Source organism: Dipodomys merriami, unplaced genomic scaffold (assembly GCF_024711535.1).
Source record: "Dipodomys merriami isolate MVZ:Mamm:240054 unplaced genomic scaffold, mDipMer1.0.p SCAF_421, whole genome shotgun sequence".
Lineage (NCBI taxonomy): Eukaryota > Metazoa > Chordata > Mammalia > Rodentia > Heteromyidae > Dipodomys > Dipodomys merriami.
In genome coordinates, this window is record NW_027205838.1 from 177,005 (window position 1) to 201,176 (window position 24,172).

The 24,172-nt window shown below is 57.4% G+C and overlaps 1 protein-coding gene across 1 annotated transcript; it reads right to left on the reverse strand.

The window, feature by feature from the left end:
• Positions 1 to 672: 672 nt before the first annotated feature.
• LOC138807609 (transducin-like enhancer protein 6) lies at positions 673 to 15,371 on the reverse strand. Its single transcript, XM_069993390.1, has 16 exons — positions 15,291 to 15,371; positions 9,761 to 9,811; positions 8,347 to 8,372; positions 7,655 to 7,724; positions 6,871 to 6,912; positions 6,043 to 6,105; positions 5,720 to 5,954; positions 5,583 to 5,599; positions 5,115 to 5,333; positions 5,004 to 5,041; positions 4,453 to 4,711; positions 3,883 to 4,142; positions 2,489 to 2,630; positions 1,270 to 1,420; positions 1,039 to 1,115; positions 673 to 938 (listed from the first exon to the last, which is right to left on the reverse strand). Exons 2-16 carry the CDS (start codon positions 9,809 to 9,811, stop codon positions 834 to 836), a joined length of 1,755 nt encoding a protein of 584 aa, XP_069849491.1. The 5' UTR covers positions 15,291 to 15,371; the 3' UTR covers positions 673 to 833.
• Between the last annotated feature and the right edge of the window lie 8,801 nt (positions 15,372 to 24,172).

Here is a 24,172-nt window from a genome sequence, read left to right on the forward strand (position 1 = left end):
CCCCAATGACACCCCCCCCTTTATCTCCCATCCATGTACTAACCGGGCCCGACCCTGCTTAGCTTCCGAGATCAGACGAGATGGGGCGCGTTCAGGGTGGTATGGCCGTGGACCCCACCTCCCTTTATCACCGCGGCCAATCCTCGCCATCATGAGTCTTTTGGGGGGTCCCCTAAACCACATCCAAACAGGAGCCCAGGCCACACCTGGAGAGGGTCCAAGTGTCGGGAACTGGGGTGGGTCTGCCCGGCCTGCTCTACCCCGGTGGCTCCCCGGGCCCGGCCCACAGTCACTGTCCCCAAACCAGGGGTCATGGGCCACGCTGATAGGAATCATTCATTCCGTTCATTCATTCCTTGGTTCAGGAGATCAAGGTCTGGGGGGGGTGGGCAGTGGTCATTCTCCAGGGGCTCGGGCCCGCTATAAGCTCCTATGGCTGCAGGGCTGGGTGGTTTTCTACCCGAGGGTGGGGTCCTCCCTTCCTGCACAACACCCCTATTTTCACAGGATCTGCCCCCCACACACACACACTCAGGCCCCAGGAACCCTAGGCCTAAATTTGGCTGGAAAGCACAGGAAGCCTTCAAACCGTGCCGCACCGCAGCTGTACAGCCCCGGTCAGAGCCGCACCCCACCTTCGCCCCCGCCCCTCAGCGGGGACAGATGCCCACGTGGCCTTTTCACATGCTTTATTACCAGTGACAAAGATCAGAGACTGTGGGACCCCCCCAACACTCCTTCCCCTCCCCCACATCCTCCAGAGAGCAGGGAACCCCAGCTGGAGCTGGGTGGGTGCCGGGGGGTGGGGGGGGGGCGAGGCGGGGCCTGGGCGCTCAGTAGGTGACCTGGTACACCGTGGCGTGGTGCTGGGAGCCGGTGACCACCAGACGGTTGCTGGAGGACACGGCGCAGCAGTTGATGCCGGAAGTCTCGGGGACCTGGGAGGGTGCGGCCGTCTCATGAGACGCGTTGGGGACACCCCAGGGAACACAGGTCCCCCACGGTCACTCATGTCCCCTCCCGCAGCCACCGTGGTACCTGGAAGACCTTGGCTCCCGTGGGCATGGCGTGGATGGTCACCATGTCGTCCATGCCGACGCTGGCCCACCACTGCCCTGGAACCAAGCATGGGTCATGGCAGCAGCCCCGCCCCCCCTGCCCACACCAGCAAAGGCCCTGGGGCAGCCTGGCAGGGTTGGGCAGGGTCTGGGGCTGCCTTGGGGGGAGGGGAGGGGGAATCCTCGGCGGAACTTCTGCCTGGTCACTTACCATACGGGGAGAATGTCACCCCGAGAATGAGTTCCCCCTTACTCCCCGCCATGTGTGCTGGGGTCTCGGCGGAGGGCTGCAGCCAGTGCTGGCCGTTGGCCAGGCCCAGAATCAGCTGGTCATCCTGGGGGCTCTGGCACAGGCTCATGATCTGGGGGGGGAGGGGGGAGGGATGTGATCAGACCCTGAGAGGGGGAGAGGGGGACGGGCGCAGGGTCCAGCCCCAAGGCCTGCTGTCTGCCTGGGCACTTCCGGTTGCCATGGTCTGTGGAACACACGCACAGGGTTTGCAGCTCCTGGGTTTAGAGCAGGAGCACCTGAAGCTTCTGTGCCGGTGCTGGGGCTTGAACTCGGGACGCGGGCGCTGTCCCTGAGCCTCGCCACTGAATGCTTGCACTCTACCACTTCAGCCACAGCCCCATTTCCAGCTTTTTGTTGGTTACCTGGAGATAAGAGTCTCACTGAGGGGCTGGGAAGGTGGCTCAGTGGTAGAGCGCTTGCCTTGCATGCCTGAGGCCCTGGGTTCAATTCCTGAGCACCACATAAGCAAAAAGAAAAAAGTTGGAAGTGGTGCTGTGGCTCAAGTGGTAGAGCAGTAGCCTTGAGCTGAAGAGCTGAGGGACAGCGCCCAGGCCCAGAGTTCAAGCCCCATGACCGGACCCCCCCCCCAAAAAAAAAAAGTTTCATTGAGCCAGGCGCTGGTGGCTCACGCCTGTCGTCATAGCTACTCAGGAGGCTGAGACCTGAGGATCTGGGTTCAAAGCCAGCCCAGGCAGTAAAGTCCCTGTAAGACTCTTATCTCCAATGAACCACCAGAAATCCAGAAGCGGCGCTGTGGTTCAAGTGGTAGAGCACTAGCCTTGAGCTGAAGAGCTGAGGGACAGTGCCAGGCCCAGAGTTCAGGCCCCATGACCAACAAAAACAAAAAGTCTCATGGAATTTCTTGCCCAGGTTGGCTTCAAACTGCGATCCTTAGCTCTCTTCCTCCCAAGTGGCTGGATTTACAGTGGTGAGCCACTAGCACTGGACTCCTTTCCTTTGAGGGTTGTGCTGTAGATGCCAGGAAGTTGTAAAACTGGCTTTCCTCCTCCTCTGCCCAGCTTTGGCAGGACAGGCCGCCATGGCTTGGCTCATGTCCCTGTCCCTTGGGATGACTTGGGAAGACGCGGCCACCCCGAATGACTGCCCACGCGGAGCCCAGTCTGTCCCCGCCACGCACCTGAGAGTTGAATGGGAATTTCCTTAACTCCTTAGCCATCCGCAGGTCCCAGCAGCGCAGACACGCGTCCAGGCCCCCCGCCCACACCTTGTGGCTCTTCACCGCCAGGCTTCGCGCTCCGTTGAGGGGGCAGGAGATGTCCCTGGAGGGGCGGCCGCGGGGAGGGGGTGACGACGCCAAGCACGTGCCCCGGACACCACTGCCCGCTGGCCCATGGCCTCGCAAGGGGGTCAGCCACATAATGGAAGCCTAGGAAGGGGACTTCGGAGGCCCGAGCTGCCCCCATGCCCTCGACTCCATCCTCCCTGCGATCCTGAGCCTCAGTCTACCCACACTGCCAAGTGGGCCCACAGAAAGCCCTCACCACCAAGTCATGCTGGCATCTTCCAGAAACATCTATGCGAGCATGTGCCACAAAACAAAACAGCACTCCTTCTGGGAGTTCAAATCCCAGTACCACCAAAAAAAAGGGGGGGCTGGGAGCCAGTGGCTCATGCCTGTCATCCTAGCTACTCAGGAGGCTGAGATCTGAGTATTGCAGTTCAAAGCCAGCCCGGGCAGAAAAGTCTGAGACTCTGATCTCCAATAAACCACTAGAAAACCAGAAGTGGTGCTGTGGCTCAAGTGTTAGAGCGCTAGCCTTGAGCTGAAGAGATGAGGGACAGCGCCCAGGCCCAGAGTTCAAGCCCCACGACCAACAGCAACAAAAAAAAGTTGTTTGGGAAGAGAGCAGAGGGCAGGGAAGAGACAGGCAGTGGGGAAGAGACAGGCAGTGGGGAAGAGACAGGCAGTGGGGAAGAGACAGGCAGTGGGGAAGAGACAGGCAGTGGGGAAGAGACAGGCAGTGGGGAAGAGACAGGCAGTGGGGAAGAGACAGGCAGTGGGGAAGAGACAGGCAGTGGGGAAGAGACAGGCAGTGGGGAAGAGACAGGCAGTGGGGAAGAGACAGGCAGTGGGGAAGAGACAGGCAGTGGGGAAGAGACAGGCAGTGGGGAAGAGACAGGCAGTGGGGAAGAGACAGGCAGTGGGGAAGAGACAGGCAGTGGGGAAGAGACAGGCAGTGGGGAAGAGACAGGCAGTGGGGAAGAGACAGGCAGTGGGGAAGAGACAGGCAGTGGGGAAGAGACAGGCAGTGGGGAAGAGACAGGCAGTGGGGAAGAGAGGGCAGGGAAGAATTTGAGAGCAGGGAGGAGGGGCGGGGAGGAGGGAGGGGGCGGGGCGGGGAGGAGGGAGGGGGAGGAGGGGCGGGGCGGGGAGGAGGGAGGGGGAGGAGGGGCGGGGCGGGGAGGAGGGAGGGGGAGGAGGGGCGGGGCGGGGAGGAGGGAGGGGGAGGAGGGGCGGGGCGGGGAGGAGGGAGGGGGAGGAGGGGCGGGGGGAGGGACCCTGCCCCGCACCTGATCACGCTGTGAACCCGCAGGTCCCACACCCGGACGATCCCTTCACTGAAGCCGGCCAGGACCAAGTTTTCCTCCACCTTGGCGGCCAGGGACTGGCAGGAGAGGGCCGGGCAGGGCAGCTCGTTCTTCACGTACAGCGAGGACGCCGACAGGTCCCACAGCTTCACGCCGGCCAGGTGGCGGCCGCCCGCCAGCAGCGTGCTGTTGTCGGAGGCCAGCAGGCAGGTGCGCAGGTAGGAGCCGCGGGCCGGGGACACCTGGGTGGGCGGGGCCGCGGGCCGGCTGAGCCCCGCCCCGAGGGCTGGCCACGCCCAACCCCGCCCGCCGCCGGCCACGCCCTCTGCAGCCAGCCCCACCCCTAGTACCAGCCCTGCTCAACCACTCCTTATGCCTGGCCCCGCCCTCGAGCCCGTGGCCCCGCCCCCGCGAGGCCGGCCCCGCCCCCGAGCCCGTGGCCCCGCCCCCGCGAGGCCGGCCCCGCCCTCGAGCCCGTGGCCCCGCCCCCGCGAGGCCGGCCCCGCCCTCGAGCCCGTGGCCCCGCCCCGCGAGGCCGGCCCCGCCCCTCACCTGGGCCTGGGCCCGCAGGTGGCTCTCCGGGAGCCCGTCCTCCGCCACCTGGCCAGCCAGGCTCCACACCTTGACGCCGCCCTTGCTGCAGGTGAAGGCGTGGCGCGAGAAGCTGCTCACCGCCGCGGACAGCACGGGCTCCCCGTGGTTCAGCACCCGCACCTTCTCCACGCGGTGCGGGACCGCGAACCGCTTGGACCGCCCGGGCTCTGCCGCCGTCCTGTCCCACGTGTCCTCGAAGTCCTCGGGGTCCCAGGTTCTCGGGAGGGGAGAGTTCGGAGATCACCCCCCTGCCTTCCAAACCCCGGGGGCTCTCAAGTCTTGCTCCACCCCCACCTCGACCCCTGCACCCGTCCTGCTTGGAATGCTTCGCCTTGGGAGGGCAAACTCCTACTCGTCCTTCAAGGCCCTAACCATGATGCCCCTTCTTCCAGGAAGTCAAACCAACACCTCTGGTCCCACTTCCTTCCCCTTATGGACTACAGGAGAGTCAGCTACCCCTCCTCCCCGAAATCACCTTCTCTCGGGGCGGCAAGCTGCAGGATACTTACAGGGGCTTCAGAAATGGACCCGTGGCATCAGGCAGCTCCTGTGGGGTGAAAAGCGCTCAGAGGCCGGGGCCATGCTCTCCTCCCAGCCCAGTCCTCGCGGTGAGTGCTCACCTGGGACTCGGGGGGCTGGGTGCTGTCTTTTGGGGGACACAGGATAGACTTGGTCACCATGGAAACCGGCTGGTGACTATGGAACTGGCCAGTTTGGAAGCGGACTCTTTTCCCCAGGGTCATCGTCTCCTCCTCCTCTTCCTCCTCCTCCTCTTCCTCTTCTGCTTCCGCTTCCTTTTCCCATTCACCCAGGTCACTGCGTTCCAGCACCTCGTTCCCCTGTGCCCAGGGCCAGGGAGCAGTCAAGGGGACCCCTAGGTCCCCCCTGAGCCTGGGGACGGGGTTAACCCCATGCAGCCCGCCCAGGGCTCCAGCCTGGGATCCCCCTGGGTCAATGGGGGGGGGCAAGCTGCAGGTGCTGAGCACCCCGGTCCTCCAGTGGGGCGCCCCTCCCCAGGGACCAGGCAGGAAGAGGCCCCTCAGCCCACACCGGGTGACCACAGCCCCCCCAGGCCGGCCGCCACTCACCCCAACCTGTGCGGTCACTGTGGCCACGGCCAAGGCGAGCATGGAGAAAAAAAGCAGGGGTTTGTGAGCTGCCCCCCCTGCACCCCAACACTGCCTAAGCGCCCTCCCCCGTCCCGCCCCCTCTCCCCATGAGTTACCTTCCGAGTGAGAGGCCTGGAGGAAGAGACGCCACAGCTCCTGCGTGAGCGCGTCCTGCCAGAACCGGGGTCTGGCGTCGCGGGGCAGGGGCCGCTCGTCCCCCCGCAGGGCCTGGGGCAGCCGGTCCGAAGACTTGGGGTCCGCCGTGTCTGGGGGATCCTGTGGGCTCCTGGCTGGGGCACACTGGGGGAGTTTGGGGCTGGCTAGCTCTTTTGCAACCCAGCCCAGGTCCAGCTGGAAGTACAGGAGGGATGTGTGAGGTCCATGTGGGGGACCCCTTCCCTGAGCGACCCCCCACAGCCAGCAGGACCCCGAGACTCACCTCTGTGGTCTGCTTCTTCAGGAGTTTATTACACTTCTCCATCTGCTGCAAGAAACTGTTTACCTGGGGGGGGGGGAGCCTGGGATGAGTGACGGCCTGGACAATGAAGCCGACCCCCCCCAGCAGCTGGGTGTTGGGGTTCACACCTATCATCCCAACTAAACTGGAGGCCAACGATCTGGCGGGGGGCCGGGGGGGGGGACAGGAAACAAGACCAGTCCTGGGGCTTGAACTCAGGACCTGGGCACTGTCTTTTTTTTTTGCTCAAGGATGGCGCTGTACCATTAGAGTCACGGCCCCACTTCCGGCCTTCTGGTGGTTAATTGGAGCTTTTAAGAGTCTCGTGGAGCCGGGCGCCGGTGGCTCACGCCTGTCACCCTAGCTACTCGGGAGGCTGAGATCTGAGATCACCGCTCAAAGCCATCCTGGGCAGGAAAGATTGTGAGACTCTTCTCTCCAAGGAACCACCAGAAAACCAGAAGTGGCGCTGTGGCTCAAGTGGTAGAGCGCTCGCCTTGAGCTGAAGAGCTGATGGACAGCGCCCAGGCCCAGAGTTCAAGCCCCAGGACTGACAACAAAACACACAAGCCAGGCACCTCTTGTGGGGAGCCAGGGGTCTCACGGGAGGGCCCCCAGCCAGGCCCCTCCTTCCTCTGCCGACAGCCCGGCATGGCCCCCACCTGCCCCAAGGTCACAGCCCCAGGGTCCCCCAGTCCTGAGGGATGGACTCCGGCCCCTCCTGGATCCCCATGCTTTGTGTTCCCAAGAGGAGGAATCTCAGCCCCCTGTACCCCTACTTTCCCTCCCCACCTCCTGCCCCCCACTCACCTGATTGTGATGTTCTTGGATATTGTGCTGGACTTCCTTGAGCTGAAACCAAGACATGGCTCATGCTGTGTGACCCTGAAAAAGCTGCTTTCCCTCTCTGGTCCTCTCAAATAGGATACGTCCACCACACTCACACTCATGCCAATTTAGGTCACCTCTGTTCTCTCTTCCTCCTCCTCCTCCTCCTCCTCCTCCTCCTCCTCCTCCCAGATCTCCCAACACAGTGGCCTCCAGATATTGGCTCCATTCAGGGACACTGGGTTCTACCTCAGACATTTGCACAGGCTCTACCACCCGTCAATCTCTGCAGGACCTTAACCATTCCTCAGGAGCACCTCCCTGGGAAAGTCACTTCCTGTGGGATCGCATGCCAGGGACCCCGGCTGCTGGCAGGTCCTTGTCCCTTGCCTGTGCCCCGGACCTCTCAGGTGGCCACAAACATGGCCACTCACTGACCTTAAATCAAGTTAAAAACAATTCATGCCAGGCACCGGCAGCTCACGCCTGTCATCCTAGCTACTCTGGAGGCTGAGATCTGAGGATCTTGGTTCAAAGCCAGCCCGGGCAGGAAAGATGGTGAGACTCTTATCTCCAATGAACCACCAGAAAACCGGAAGTGGTGCTGTGGCTCAAATGGTAGAGCGCTCGCCTTGAGCAAAAGGAGCTCGGGGATAGGACCGAGGTCCCCGAGTTCAAGCCCCAGGACTGACCAATAAAACCCCCACCAGCAGAAGGACCAGCGGCCGAAGGGCGGCGGCCAGCACTGCCCCAGGGCGCTGCTCACCAGGAGGTTGAGAATCCCCAGCTGCTTCATGAGGTGCTCCGGGAGGAGCTCTAGAAGATGCTCCGGGAACCTGAGGGAAGAAAGGCTTGGAGACCCGGAAGCCCAGCCCTGGGCCGCTCCACCGGGAGACCGCGAGTCCTTTGTTTTTTGTGCAGGCCTCCTTCTGCAGCCCAGCCTGGCCCCAACTCCAGAGCCACAGCACCGGTGGCTCACGCCTGTAATCCCAGCTACTCAGGAGGCTGAGATCTGAGGGTGGCAACTGGAAGCCAACCTGGGGAAAAACCACCCCCACAAAGCCAGAGGCGGAGCTGTGGCTCAAGTGGTAGAGCGCCAGCCTTGCTCAGGGACACACAGGCGGGCACTGCCACGCTACCTAAGGTTCTGTAAGTGGGGGTGACCTCTGGACCTGGGGTCACGTGAGGCCCATGTCCTTCCCCCCAGCCACACCCCGGCCACATGCCGTGCTCCCCTCAAATGAGACGCATGCATCAGATGCGCGTGGAAGGGGAAAGCAACCTTTCCATCGGTGTTAATCAAGCTGCGGGTGACTGCTTACTTGGCCTTGGGGACTGGGCTTGGTTGTTTTTTGGGGGGAAGGGGTTCAGAGTCCCAGGGGAGTTGATGGAGCCAATTCCTGCCCTCTGGGCAGGGCGGGCAGGCCCAGAACCGCCTTCACCTGTGGGCATCCTTACCCGTGGAAGCAGGACTTGAGCTGGACCTGGATGAGGGGGAAGGGAGGAGGCTGAAACCAGGGGGGAGGGGGAGGGGGGAGCAGCACCCCCCAACCCCCCACGGTACCCTAAATGTGGTCACTGTTTTTTTTGTTTTTTTTTTCTTTTTTTTTTGCCATTCCTGGGACCTGAACTCTGGGCCTGGGCGCTGTCCCTCAGCTCTTCAGCTCAAGGCTAGCGCTCTACCACTTGAGCCACAGCGCCACTTCCGGCTTTTTTTTGTTTATGTGGTGCCGAGGAATCGAACCCAGGGCTTCGTGCATGCTAGGCAAGCGCTCTACCACGAGCCACATTCCCAGCCCCTCATTCTTCTACTTGTTCTATTTTATCTCTTGTTATTGTTGCTTGTCTTACACGGCTTGTTTATAAATTAAATTTATAAATTAAACCTTGTTTTTCTTTGTGATTTTGTGTGTGCTGGTTCTAGAACTTGAATGCAAGGCCTGGGTGCTGGGTCTCTACCAGCTGAGCCACAGCTCCACCTCTGGCTTTTGGGGTTACTGGAGATACAAGTCTCCTGGACTTTCCTGCCTGGACTGGCTTTGGGTTATGATCCTCTGATCTTGGCCTCCTCAGTAGCTGGGCTCATAGGCTTGAGCCACAGAGCCCATCCATCCGCCTTTCATTTTTCTTTTTTTTTGGGGGGGTTCCTGGGGTGGGAACTCAGGGCCTCACACAGGTTAGGTACACGCTCTACCACTGTGCTACATGCCCAAGTCCTGCAAATTAAACTTTCTCAGTATGTTCATAAGTAGGAGTTCGGTCATATTTATGCAGGGGCCTTGGAAGGGATTTCTGGATCAGGGAGCAGGATTGTTCTATTTTGCAGATTGTCAGAAAAAAAAATAAAACCTCAGATATTTACCATCTGGTCCTTCCAGCCCTGGCGGTGGGGGTGGGGGTGTCGGGAAGTTAAAATATTAACTGAATAGCCAGGTGCTGGCGGCTCACGCCTGTATCCCGGCTCCTCAGGAGGCTGAGATCTGAGGATCATGGTTTGAAGCCAGTTAGGGCAGAAAAGTCCCCGTGAGACTCTCATCTCCAATGAGCCACCAAAAGAAGCAGGAAGTGGCGTGGTGGCTCAAAATGGTTGTAGGGCTACTCTTGAGCAAAAAAGAGTTCAGCGACAGTGCCTGGGCCCAGAGTTCAGGTCCCACAAATGACCAAAAACAAATAACTGACTCAGGACGTTTAAGAGGAGTCACCTGCCCCACTGCCGGCCAGCTTAACTTTCAGAAAGCAGCTGGGGCTGGGGGCTGGGGGCCCGGCCTGCCTCACCAGCGATGGGTCATTGCTTCCAGCTGCCCACGCCTGGTCCCCTGTTCCCAAGACAGGGGGACTGGCACCTGGGCGCTCTCCCACCTGCCCTTCTCACCGGAGTCTCCATGATGGCGGAACTCTTGGGGAGCTGGTCCTCAGAGGTCATCTGAAAGCAAACGCACGCAGGACTCTGGTCAGAGATGCACAACACGGAGACCGCAGGTCCAGAAGTGACCCACAAACCGCAGCCCCGTCCCCCAACCCCACCCTGGAGCCGGGCTGCCAGCACCTGGGGGTATTTGGGGGCCTGCATCACATGTTGGTGCTGGTGAGGTGGCAAGGGATGTCCCAAGCCTTGCACCCCCAGGTCTCCCCCCTCTGCCATGGGACACCCACATACTCCCTGGGGGAACAGTCAGGGATGGTGAGGCCGGAGAGCCCCCCAAAAGGGAAATCTTAAGATTTGAGACAACTTCCTGAGGGCAAAAAAGCCAAGGGTTGTGTAGGATGAGTAAGAGTTTGCCAGGTAGAATTTATGAGAAAAGAGACAGACAGACAGACGGACCCTGGCCCACCCATCCACTCCCGTCCCTCCCCCGGGGCTGCCCCCCCAGCCCCCCCAGGCCCGGACCCCCCCAGCGCCCCTCCAGGAAGCAGGCCTGCCAGCCACGCACCGCCCTCCACCCCCGGGCGGGGCCGGAGAGCCGCGCAGAGCGGAAGCCGCCGGGTCAACCAAGTTCAGGGCAGGAGGCGGTGCCTCCGCCCCCACGCGGGGGGCCATTTGACCCGTCTGGCCCCGCCCCGCCCCGCCCCTCCCGCGTCCCGGCCCCGCCCACCACCACCACCACCTGGGCCCCGCGGTCCATCACTGACGGAGCCGCAGCTGCACGTGGGCCCGGGCTCGCTCCGGAGCGGCCGCTGGCAGCGCCAGCCAATCACGAGGCGGGCGTCCCACGTGCATCACGTTTCCGCGTCGCTGATTGGCCGGCTCTGCCGGGACTGTCCGTCAACGAGTCCCGAGCGCTTCCTTAACCCTTTGGATCCCGCTGAGGGAAGGAAGGTGGGACGCCGAGCTGCGGGCCGCGGGGAGGTCGCGCCGGAGTGGAGGCCGGGGCCGGGCCGCGTGAGGAGCGCGGCGGCCTTGCTGGGTGGGAAGCCTGTGTGTCGCCTGCCTGGCTCCTCCGCCCCAGGCCTCAGCCAGTGCACCCTGCAGTTTGGGGAAGTTGGTTTTCACTTTTCTTTTCTTTTGTTGGTCCTGGGGCCTGAACTCTGGGCCTGGGCGCTGTTGTCTGGTGGATAACTGGAGAGAAGAGTCTCACAGGCCGGGCGTCCTAGCTACTCAGGAGGCTGAGAGCTGAGGATCGCGGTTCAAAGCCAGCCCGGGCAGGAAAGTCCGTGAGACTCCTATCTCCAATAAACCACCAGAAAGCCGGAAGCGGCGCTGTAGCTCAAGTGGTAGAGCGCTCGCCTTGAGCTGAGGAGCTGAGGGACAGCGCCCAGGCCCAGAGTTCAGGCCCCACGACCGACAAAAAAAGAGTCTCACAGAATTTCCAGCCCAGGCTCGTTTTGAACCGTGATCCTCAGCCCTCAGCCTCCTGAGTAGCTGGGATGTCAGGCGTGAGCCACCAGTGCCCAGCTCAAAAGCCCTGGTTTTATTCCCAGCAAATAAAACCCCAAACACCCCTAAACTCAAGATAGAAACCCCAACTAGGACCTGAGATGAGAAGTTACCCCGCTGTGCAGGTGTCCAGTGGCCTAGAAACATGAAGGAGTAAGATGCGGACAGGCCAGGGGCCCTGGGACACACTGGTGGGCCTGGGGGACACTGTCCCCCATTCCGAGGCTCCTCCTGTCCCCCCAGGGAATGTCTCCAATAACCTAGCATTAGGCCAGGCTGTCCTTGTGCCCCCTGGTGGACACATGCTGCCATTGCACTCCCGATGGCTGTGGTGATTTGTGTGGATCTGGGTGGCCTAGTGTTTCCCAGGGCTCTGGGGACAAGACCGGGGTTTGAACTCATGCCTCTCTGTGGAACTGCCCCCCCCTTCTCCAGGGAGGTTCCAGGAAGCGCCTCTCCTGCCTCTCTCAGGTCTAGTGGAGGTGAAGTCTTGGATGTCTTGCTTTGGGGAAGCATCAGCTCTCTCTGTCTCCATCTCTGTTTCTAGGTGGCTGTGTCTTTCTTTTTTTTTTTTTTGGTCAGTTGTGGGTCTTGAACTCTGGGCCTGGGAAGGGGAGGCAGACTCCTCCCTCCTTTTGGTTAAGTCTCCACCCAGTACCTGGGTCACCTAGGCAACTGGCATACCTGGTGGTCACATCTTGGGCCACCCAGTCAAGCTTCCCGGAGGACCAGGGGAGGGTCCCAGGCCTGAGGTCACATCCACATCCAGTGTGACACACCTTCCCTCTGGCTTCCCTCTGGCTTTCTTTTTTCTTTTTCTGCACTGGGGCTTGAATTCAGGATTTTGCACTTACCTTTGTGTGTTTTTTAAATTTTTTTATTTTGGCCCAATGAATGGCTGGGACTGTACCACTTGAGTCCAGGCTCCAGTCCCAACATTTTAGTGGTTACTTGGAGATAAGAGAATCTCACGGAGTTTAGTTTCAAGCGTTGATCCTCAGATCCCTGTCTCCTGGGCCGCCAGCACCAGCCTGGCCTATTTATTTATTTATTTATTTATTTATTTATTTATTTATTTATTTATTTATTGAGCCCTGTGTTGCCTAAGATGGCCTGGAAATTTGTAGATTCCTGCCTCCATTTCTCAAGTGCTGGGATTACAGGAATGCATTACTGTGCCTGGCTCCTCATGACCCTTTTACTAATCACCTTCCCATTTATCCAATCATTTGAGGCTCCATCTCAAATGCCATCAATGGAAGAGTTTTGGGAATGACTTTTCCACTTTGAAACCACAGCGCCTAGTCAGGACCACACAGCTGCTAAATGGTTAAGCAAGGGTTTGAGCCCAGGCCCTCTAGCTTCCAGACTTGCGCTGCTTTTTCTTTTTCTTTTTTTTGTCAGTCATGGGGCTTGATCTCTGGGCCTGGGTGCTGTCCCTGAGTTCTTCAGCTCAAGGCAAGTGCTCTACCACTTGAGCCACAGCACCACTACTGGTTTTCTGAAGGTTAATAGGAGATAAGAGTTTCATGGACTTTCCTGCACAGGCTGGCTTTGAACCACGATCCTCAGCTCTCAGTTTCTGAGTAGCTAGGATTACAGGCGTGAGCCACCAGCACCCAGCTAGTCATTACATTTTTTTATTATTATTATAAAGCTGATGTACAGGCTGGGAATGTGGCTTAGTGGTAGAGTGCTTGCCTAATATGCACAAAAGCCTGGGTTCGATTCCTCAGCACCACATAAACTGAAAAAGCCAGAAGTGGCGCTGTGGCTCAAGTGGTAGAGTGCTAGCCTTGAGCAAAACTCAGTGCCCCAAGACTGGCCAAAAAAAAAAAAAAAGTGATGTACAGAGTAGTTACAGTTACATAAGTTAGGTAGAATATATTTCTTTTTCTTTTCTTTTCTTTTTGCCAGTTCTGGGGCTTGAACTCAGGATCTAGGCACTATCCCTGACCTTCTTTTACTCAAGGCTAGCACTCTACCACTTGAGCCATAGCTCTACTTTTGGCCTTTTGGTATTTTTAATTAGAGATAAGAGTCTCATGGACTTTCTTGTCCAGGTTGGCTTTGAACCCTAATGTTCAGATCTTAGCCCTGTGAACAGTTAGGTGTACAGTCATGAGCCATCAGTGCCTTAACACAGATTATACACACACACACACACACACACATTTTACAGGGTTTTTTTTTTTTTTGCAGTCCTGGCATTTAAATTCAGGGCCTTTTGCACTTATTAAGCAGATGTTCTACCACTTGAACCAGGCCTCAAGTCTGGTTAATTAGAGATAGAGTCTTACAGTTTTGTTTTTTGTTTTATTTATGTATGTATGTATTTATTTATTTATGTATTTATTTATTTTGGTCATGGGGCTTGAACTCTGGGCCTGGGTGCTGTCCCTCAGCTCTTCAGCTCTAGGCTAGCACTCTACCACTTGAGCCACAGCACCACTTCCAGCTTTTTTCTTTTGGCTTATGTGGTGCTGAGGAATCGAACCCAGGGCCTCAGGCATGCAAGGTAAGCGCTCTACCACTGAGCTACCTTCCCAGCCCCCTACTTCCATTTTCTGAGCATTCTTTTTTTTGGGGGGCAGGGGTCTGGTCGTGGGGCCTGAACTCTGGGCCTAGGCACTGTCCCTCAGCTCTTCAGCTCAAGGCTAGCGCTCTACCACTTAAGCCACAGCACCACTTCTGGCTTTCTTCTTTTTGCTTATGTGGTGCTGAGGAATTGAACCCAGGGCCTCCGGCATGCAAGGCAAGCACTCTACCACTGAGCCACCTTCCTAGCCCTCTGAGCAGTTTCTTGGAGATGAGTCTCACAGCCTTTCTTGCACAGGCTGGCTTTAAACCCCGATCCTCAGATCTCAGCCTCCTGAGTAGCTAGGATTACAGGTTTAAGTCACTAATGCCTGACTTCATTATTTTTCTAATAAAGTCTTCGTTGTATGCTCCACCTGGCCTGGACTTCAATCCTCCTATTTATACTTTCTACATAGCTGGAATGACAGGTCTGCACTGCTGTAGTCCAACTATCTATTGTGATAGCATTTTATGTGTCTGCCTCAAACCTTGATCCTCTCAATCTCTGGTTTTTGATTATTACAGTACAGACATAAGTAATTGACACACAGCTATTTATTTGTATGCATGCGCACACGCACACACACACACACACACACACACACACACACACATTGAGCCACATCAAGGCCCAACTCACACATCTAAACCATGGGGTTGTCTTTGTCCCGCAGTGAGTCCAGGGATGGAAAGGCAGTGGAGTACGTTCATTTTTGGGGAAAATGTTTTATTTAATTTCTACCTTGTATGCTTTACTCCGAGCTGAACTCATGGTCTCTGGTGCCATCTATGGGTACAACCTTTCATTGCAGATTTAAAATCTTCCCTACCAGTCTTAAAATACTCTAATGTGTGGGCCAGGCAACATTAGCTCATGCCTGTCATCTTAGCTACTCAGGAGGCTGAGATGTAAGGATCACCGTTCAAAGCCAGCCGGGACAGGAAAGTCCATGAGACTTTTATCTTCAATAAGCGACTAGAAGCTGGAAGTGGTGTTGTGGTTCAAGGGGTAGAGTGCTGGCCTTGAGCTAAAGAGCTGAGGGACAGCGCCCAGGCCCAGAGTTCAAGCCCCAGGACCGACAAAAACAAAACAAAACAAAAAACCCTAATGTGTTACCAGGCTCTTCTCTTTCCCTCCTCTCCCCCTGTCCCTTTCTCTCTTTTTTGTTAGGCAGGCGCTGTTCCATAACACCTTAGGTTAAGTGCCCATCACTGAAATCACTCCCCCAATGATTTTGCTCCTCCAATATTGTGTCTAGGAAGGTTTGGGATCATGATTCAGTTACCTCTGCCCCCTCAGCGTCTGGGATTATAGGCCTGAGCCACCACACCCGTTTGGTCTTTTACATGGGCCTTCAAAGAGCAAATGTGAAATGTTCTCACGGTTGATCGATGTGTGTGTGTGTGTGTGTGTGTGTGTGTGATTGCTGTATTGTGTCCAACTTACGAAACTTTCGCTTAGCCCAAAGGGTGACAACAACTCCGATTTCGTCTTCGGTGGTTTGCCCCCAGGGTGACGGTGGTCGGCTCTGGGTGATGGCGATGGTGCACACTCTGAGCCCGCGGCCCTGTCCTGGCGGGGGAGCCCGGGCCGGCGCTGCGCCCAGCCGGCGAGCACGGAGCTGGGAGCTGGGGGTCCCCCCGGTGAGCACGGGGAGCCTCGGGCCGGGCCGCCGGGGCTGCTCCGTGAGCGCCCACGCCCGCGACCGCGCGGGGAGACCCGGGCGAGGGGAGCGGCGTCGCCACCTCGCGGCCGCGACGGGGCATCGCAGCGGCGCGGGGACGGCGGCGTGACGTCACCTCGGTCATGACCACGACGTAAGCTGAGTTCCCATCACCAGGAAAAAGAACTGCCCCCACAGACACCAGCGAGGACCGCCGGAAACGGGGATTTGTGGCTCTCGTCCCCACCCATTCGGCTTCAGAGCAACCGCGGGACAGACCCCGCCCCAGCCGCTCCACCAGGCCCAGTTAGGGCCTTGAGCACGCCCACATCCGGTCCCGCCCACAGGACCCTTCTTGCCTTAGACCCGCCCCAGAGGGGGCGGATCCAGTGATAGGGCCGAATCGCGTCTCGGAAAAGGCCCGGCGTAACGAGGCTCTGGTCACCGATTGGGTAAAGCAATATGTCCCGCCCAACCGGGAGTGTGCACCAATCCCACGCGCGGGTTTCCTCCTCTCTTCCGTTTCCAGGAGACCCGGAGGCGGAAGCGGGCTGTCGCTCCGTCGCCGGACGGGGCCCGCCGCGGTGCTCAGGCTGCTGTCCGTCCTTCCGGTCGGCTGTTTTTCTTCACGGCAGCGCCCGCCGGTCGCGGCGGACGGGGAGCTTGGCTCGGGCGGCCGGCGCCTCGGGACGTAGGGTCAAAGGGCACTTTCCAGCGCGCTCCTCCCTGGATCCGCGGGTGAGCCGCGCCGTGGCTTTTCCTGGCGGGCGAGAGGGCCGGACTTGGGTGGGGGACGCCGGGCCGGGCGGCCCCGTGGACTGGGGACCCGAGCGGGCCTGACAGGATTGGGGGGCTGCTTTGGAACCCCCAAACGATCTTGATAGGGCTTGGGCGGAGGAGGAGGGTTGAGTGAGTTTGCAGAGCTGCCTGCTTGCTGGGAGCCACGTGCACGGGGTCGCGGCCGGCCGGGCGTGGGAGGGGGTCCCGGGCGGAGGAGGCGCGTGTATGTTTCTGCCAGCCCTGGGGCCAGAACCCAGGGCCTGGGCGCTGTCCCTGAGGGGTTTTGCTCAAGACCGGCGCTCTTCCACTTGAGCCACAGCGCCGCGTCCAGACTTATACCACATAGTGGGAGATAGGAGCCTAATGAAATTTCCTGCCTAGGCTGGCTTCGAACCGTGATCCTCAGATCTCAGCCTCCTGAGTAGCTAAGATTACAGGCGTGAGCCACTTGAGCCCGGCACACCTGTGTTCTTAGCTACTCAGGAGGCTGAGATGTGAGGGTCGCGGTTCAAAGCCAGCCCGGGCAGGAAAGTCGGTGAGACTCTTATCTCCCGATTAACCAGCTGAAAACCAGAAGTGGCGCTGTGGCTCAAAGTGGTAGAGTGCCAGCCTTGAGCAAAAGAATTCAGAGACAGCGCCCAGGCCCTGAGTTCAAGCCCCACAAGCGACCAAAACCAAACAAAAAGAACCTGCACTCTGAGTCTTCAACTCTCATCTCCTTCATGGGGAGCAAGAGATATTTCTCTTTCTGCTTCTATTTCCACAGTGTTATATTGAAATAAATCCTTGCTAAAACTTTGACCTGTGAGACCTTTCCTTTTTTGGCCAGCCCTGGGGCTTGAACTCCAGGACTTGGGCACTGTTCCTGAGCTGCTTTTGCTCTACCACTTGAGCCACAGCGCCACTTCTGGCTTTTTCTGTGTATGTGGTACTGGGGAATCCAACCCAGGGCTTCATGCTTGCAAGGCAAGCACTCTACCACTGAGCCACCTTCCCAGCTGAGACTCTTTTCTTGGCGCCGGTGGCTCACGCCTGTCATCCTAGCTACTCAGGAGGCTGAGATCTGAGGATCATGGTTCAAAGCCAGCCTTAGCAGTAAAGTCCATGAGACTTTGATCTCCAATGAACCACCAGAAAACCGGAAGTGGTTCTGTGGCTCAGGGGGTAGCGCTAGCTTTGAGCTGAAGAGCTCAGGGACAGCGCCCAGGCCCAGAGTTCAAGCTCAACGACTGACACCCCCAAACCCCCTCACACCCTTCCACCCCCGTCTTTGGGCTTGAACTCAAGGCCTGGGCGCTACCCCTGAGCCTCTTTGTGATCAAAGCTAGAAGGTAGTTTAATTGGAGACAGTTCACAGGCCTTCCTGCAGGGCTTCCTTTCAACTGCAACCCTCAGATCTCAGCCTCCTAAATAGCTAGTGAGCACGGGATACTTGTTCTTCAAGAGTTCATTTGCTCGAGTGACCTCGCGGCCTGGGCTGAACCCCCACTGCGGGACCCCAGGGCCCCAATCCTCTGCCCAGTCCTGTCCCTTTACAGTGGTGGGCATAGTGGAAAGAAGCTGAGTCCGGAGTTCCGATGCACACCTAGCCCCTCCGTCCGCGGAGGACACGGAGGGACACGCGTTGTCCTCCCACTGACCAGGCCAGCTGGGCTCATCCCCGGGGAGTGAGCCGGCCAACCACGCATGCTCCAGGTGCTCTTGTCACTCAGGCTGCAGGGGGCGGGGTCAGCCAGGCGCGCTCGTCACTCAGGCTGCAGGGGGTGGGGTCAGCCAGGCACGCTCGTCACTCAGGCTGCAGGGGGCGGGGTCAGCCAGGCGCGCTCGTCACTCAGGCTGCAGGGGGCGGGGTCAGCCAGGCGCGCTCGTCACTCAGGCTGCAGGGGGCGGGGTCAGCCAGGCGCGCTCGTCACTCAGGCTGCAGGGGGCGGGGTCAGCCAGGCGCGCTCGTCACTCAGGCTGCAGGGGGCGGGGCCAGCCAGGCGCGCTCGTTGCTCAGGCTGCGGGGCGGGCAGGTTCCCTCTCGGGGCCCGGCACCGCTCAAGGAGCGGCCTGGGGACACGGGAGGTCCCGGGGTTCGGTCCCTTGGGCTCCAGCTGTTCAACTCTTGGAGAACCGCCCAATCACGGCGCTTGTCCAATCAGAGTTTCCGGGGATTGAGCCTCGCAGTCAGGCCGTGAGCGCCGCCGTCCGCAGCCCTGTCCAATCGGGGCGCGGGGCGGGGCGTCGCTGCACGGGGATCTCGCGCGCCTCCCGCCTGGCTGCCGTCGGGTCCCCGCGCTGGCCGGCGCCGGCCGTGGGGTCGCGGGGAGCACGGCCCCGGACACCCCAGGACAGGCGGAGGGTGGAGAGTGCGGGGCGGGAGCCGAGCCTGGGCCGACCGCGGCGGGGAGCGGGTCTGGGTCTCCGCGAGACCCGTGGTCCACGGTCAGGAGAACCCCGGGTCCGGGGCAGCCTCGCCGCGGCAGCCTGGGCGGGCTGGGGTCCCGTTGGAGGACTCTGGGCAGCAGGGGGACAGCTTGGGGGTTGCCCAGGGCTGTAGTGGCTCGCACGGTAAACGGGCCACGCCAGGCCTGATTCCTGTGATAATCAAATGTGTACTTAGACCCTGTTCAAAAAGACTTTTGCCCGCACAGCACTGGGGTCTCCACACGTCTCCAAAATCAAGCGACAGGGTCTCTGGGGTACACACGCAGGGATCAGAGGGGAGGAGGGCTAATCTGGGGGGACCCTGATAGGAAATTATCCACCTGGCAGCAAAAGGAGGGGTGTCTGTTTATTTTTGTGTTGGCTTAGATTAGGGCACCGGTGGATGGACAGGTTCTGAGGAATGATGGGTTGAGAAACAGGGGACTGGGTTGCTGGGTCCCGCTTGTGTGAAATACAACAGCCAAACGTAGTAAGGAAATGCTTAAAAAGGATTGCTGAGCCGGGTGTGGTGGTGCAGGCCTGTAGTCCCAGCACTCAGAAGGCAGGAGGTAGGAGAATCAAACGTTCCAGTCCATCCTGAGCTGCACAGGAGGTACTCTGTCTCAAAGCACAAAAAATATAAAGGAAGGAGAGGGAAAGAAGGAGAGGAAGGTAAGAGAGGAGAGGAGAGAAGGGGAGGAAGGATTAATTGGTTAGTGGAGAGTTTGAACCCTCTGCCACGGGGTCAGCAAGTACCTGAGACCTGGGAAGGAACCATTCTCTTCCTCAGGGAGCGATAAAGACAAGAAAGAGCCTAGTAGGACTCTCTCTGGGAAACTGAGGCAAGCTGAACCCAAGACTTGATTATCACATTTTGTTGGTGGGCTCCCAAGGGAGGCATGCAGGTGGGTAGAGGGGGGTCCTCCTCATCCAGAGCGCAGAGGTGGGGTGGGTGAGAGGAATCCTTTAATTTATCCTTTTCCAGGAGTAAATTCAACAGGAGCACGTGCCAGCTGTGCCAAGCTGCCATCTGTCTATCCCAATCACAGTGTTTTCTCAAGTCTCAGCTTTCCAGCAACATAAATGACTGTGTGTGTGTGTGAGTGAGTGAGTGAGTGAACTGGGGCTTGAAGTCAGTGCCTCATTCTCTCACTTGGCTTTTTTTTTTTTTCCACTCACAACTAATGCTGTACCATTTGAGCTACACGTCCACATCTAGCTTCTTGCTGGTTAGTTGGAAATCAGAATGTCATATATGGACTCTGTCCTGTCCTGGCTAGCTCTCTCCTTCAAGTAGTCTCTGCCTTGAGACTTTGCCTGGCAAACAGTAACTTTAGAGTGGACCATGTCTCAGTTTCTGCTCAGCCACCTGAGTAGCAGCTTCAGTGTCCTGTGTCAGAAGGGTCGATCTTGTTCCTGTGTCAGGCCTCCAAAGCCCTTTTCGTCACCAGTGGTGCTGTGTGGCTTTTGTCCTCTTGCTGTGTGGGGGGACGCGGCATTGGGATGACACCGTCTGTAGCATGGCTGCAGGACTTTTGGTCTTTGAGGACGTGGCAGTGACGTTCACCCAGAAGAGTGTGCCTGTCTGGACGCAGCTCAGAGGCACAGTGCTGGGAGGTGATTGGTGCTGGGCACCTGCAGGAACCTGGCTGCTGTGGGTAAGCGGCCTCCTTTTTTCCCTTCCCTCGCTGCGTCCTGGACTTTCTTCCTCAGGCCAAGAAGTCAGAATAGATTTGAACAGTGTTGCCTCTTTTCAAATCACCATCTTAACCCTCATGGAGTCAGAAGTTCCCTCAGGACACAGACTTCATGGATCATTGGTATTTGGTTTTACTTGGTCACCAGTGTTTTTTTGTTTGTTTGTTTGGTCAGCCATAGGGCTTGAACTCAGGGCCTGGGTGCTGCCCCCGACTTTTTTTTTGCTCAAGGCTAGTGCTCTACAACTTTGAGCCACATGTGACTTCCAGTTTTCTGGTGATTAATTGGAAAGAACAGTCTCACCAGTTTTCCTGTCAGGAATGGCTTTGAACCGAAATTCTCAGATCTCAATCCCCTGAGTAGCTAGGATTACAGGTGTGAGCCATCCACCTGCACCCGGCTCACCAGTCTTTTGTGTGTTTATTTTGTGCTGATACTAGAACTCCAGGCCTTGTATTCTTGCTCACTCAAGGCTTGCACTCTACCCTGTCAGGTCTTTGTCCCTCCAGGAAAGACGGACTGGTCTGAGGAAAGGTAGCCCAGGAGACAATCACAGCTGGGAGTCAAGGGAGTCAAGTCCAGCTGGGACTCGTTTATTACCACACAGCAAGCCCTTTTTAAAGCAAAAGACTTCGTGGGAGGGGAGGAAATGGAACCAACCAATCACTGTAAAGGTCACACCCTATCATGCACCTAAGCTTCCACGAGCTGTTTATGCACTGAACGTAAACAAATGGGGCTCTGCCCACTCAACTTCCTCTCAGGGCCGTCTTTGCTGCCTGTGTGCCCCACACTACCCCATGAGCCACAGCTCTATTTTATTTTATTTTTGTGAGTTAATTGGAGATCAAAGAGTCTCGTTTCCTGCCTGGGCTGCTTTCAACCATGGTCCTGAGTCCTCAGCCCCGAGTAGCTACAATTCCAGGCATGAGCCACAGGTGCTCGCCAGCAGCTGCTGATGCCTCTTTCAGCGCATGCAGGGATCCCCCTGCCTGGCTGTGGAAGTATTTCTTGAGAAATAAGTATTTTTTTATGAGCAAATCCAAATTTATTTTAATGTCATCTTAAAAACCTCCTAAGTTAGTGGGAGCCCTAGATCCCTGGGTCAGCATCCAGAAGTATTGAATTTTGTCAGGTCTAAAAACCCCTAGCAACTCATCCAATCCTAAGTCCGCAGCTTCAGAAGGCTAGGAGTTGATTCTTCAGTGTACTCCTCTGGTTTCTGGGTTTTCTTTCCAGGGAGAGAGGTCAAGATAGTTCAAACAGAGTATAAACCACAGTTGAACTTGCAGCTTAGGTTGTGTAAGAGGGAGCAAGGGAAGCCCCCACTGACTGGAGTAAAGGCTGAACTGGATTATTTCTTTATGCTTTGTGGAAATTAGGGGTTCGTGCACAGAGGGGACATCTTGCAGAACAAAAATGACTAAAAACAAAAACATTCGAACGGGGATCCACTTGATAGATGAGAATCTCTTCATAAAAGGGAGACTTTAGTTCCTAAGGAAGGCCCAAATGGATGCATCTGCCACAGGCAAAAATAATCTGAAGAACAGGTCCTCTTTAGTAATTTTGAGGGCAGACAAAATGCTCAGGCAAAGTGGGAAATAAGGGGGGGGGAAGCCCCAAGTAGATGAGAAAATGCTGATATCAGATGGTATAAAAAATTTTTTTTCAGCTGAAGTTTTAATGGTGGTGGCTAATTTAGCCTCCTCCCTGTTCTGCTGCAGGGCCACACACCTTGACCAAACAGTAGTAGAAAAGGCTAGAAAGAGGATTTGAAGACGATGGACTTTTGACTCCTGATTTTATTATTCCATTTCTTTTTTTCTATTTAAAGTAAGAAATAAGTATGTTATCCTTGTCTGTATTATTGAGAAAATCCTCCATTAGCTGAGGCTCCGAAGCTTTTCTAGCTCTGAGCTAGCTCTGTCCTTTCTTCAAGGCCGTAGGGGCGTGGCTCATTCAGTGGAGGGCGTGACCAACACCGTGGGGCGTGGCTAATATGACAGGGCGTGGCCAAGGAGGAACTTTGGCTCTACTGGTGGGGGCGTGGCCCAAGCAGAATAGTGCCTGACTGGTAAGAGGTCGGGGTGTTGAACTGAAACTGTTGCTCTGTGGTTCCATTTCCTGCGTTTTCTCTTTTGTTCATCTGCAGAACTGCGGGTAAACAGCCTCGCACACGTGTCAGGCAGTCGCTGTACCCCTGAGCCACTCCCCGCGCCTGCATCTGGGGGCCAGGCTAGCCGGGGTGGGGGCGGGGGTCAGTGGGGTCGCTGGGGTCGCAGGGCGTCGCACTCGAGGTGGAAGCCACAGCAGAACTCGGCCACGGTGAGGCGATGGTAACACTCACCGGAAACCATGCGGGGTCTTTGTGTGGACCCACGTGGAGAGTGGACAAGCCTGGGGCCAGGCTGGGGCCCCAGCAGCGTGGGAGGTGAGCAGCTCCAGGCAGCATGGTGGGGTCTCAGCGGAGTTAGACTCACTGTAGATGAAGGGACACAGCCCCTGCCAAGCAGGGTTCACAGAGTCTGCACCAGAAGGCCTCGGTGCACGTATGTCCACACCGCCCATCAGAGGCCGGGATCCCTAAAGTGGTGAGCGGATTCACACTCGCCCCTGAGACTATACCCAGTCAGGGAAAACCAGCCGGACTCCACATTGCTTCTGGCTCCCCCCAGTAAAGCATTTATTTTTACATCATTTGCAATGTATTATGTGTGTGCAAGCACTGGGGCATGACCTCAGGGGTGCTGTCCCTGAGCGTTTGCCCTCAAGGCTGGTGCTCTATCACTTGTACCACAGCTCCACTTTTGGCTTTTTGGTGGTTTATTGGAGTCTCACAGACTTTGCTTCCCCGGGGCTAGCTTTGGACATTGATCCTATCTCAGCTTCCTGAGTAATTAGAATTACAGGCATGAGCCACCCCGTGCCTCGCTTGTTATTTTTTAGATGAGGTCTCATGAGTTTTTTTGCCCAGGGCTGGTGTTGGAGCTAGATCCTTCTATGTATATGTTTCATGTAGCTGGCATCACAGGTGTGACCCACAATGTCTGGTATTTTGATTGAAATGGGGTTTTGCTAACTTGGCCTGAGCTAACCTTGAACCATGATCCTTCTAATCTTTGCTTCCCAAGTAGCTGGGATTATAGGCATGAGCCACTCTACCTGACTGCATCATTTTTGTCCACAGTCCTCCTGTGGACAGCCATTGTGAAGGGAATGAAGAGCCGCACGGTGGGGAGGGGGGATCCTACTGTGTGCAAGAACATCGCCCCTGGGGGCACACCCCACGAGCCCAATAGGTGTGGGAGAGCCTGCGCTCATGAACAAAAATCTGTCGTGGGACACAGCCCCAATCCATGTGAGGGATGTGGGGCCTGTTCACCCGCTCAGGTGAAGGATAGCATCACGAACCCCTGTACCCCTGAGCCCCAGAGGAGGGTGTCTAAGGTAGGTGGACAGAATCCCAGTTAAAAAAAAAAAAATCTTTGGAATGGAAGAGACATGGGACAATCTCCTGCCCCTCATCTCCAGAAGAAAACCCATGAGTGTGGCATGTGCAGGAAAGCGTTTCAGACGACACAAGCGCACACACACACACCCACACACAGGGGCGAAACCGTACGTGTGCACCGAGTGTGGGAAAGCCTTCAGCTGCCCTTCCTACTTCCACGACCACGTGAGAACCCACCGTGGGGAGACACACTACTGGTGCGAGCACTGCGGGAGAACCCCAGGCTGCTACTCCTCGTTCTGAGGCCACGTGAGGGTGCACACG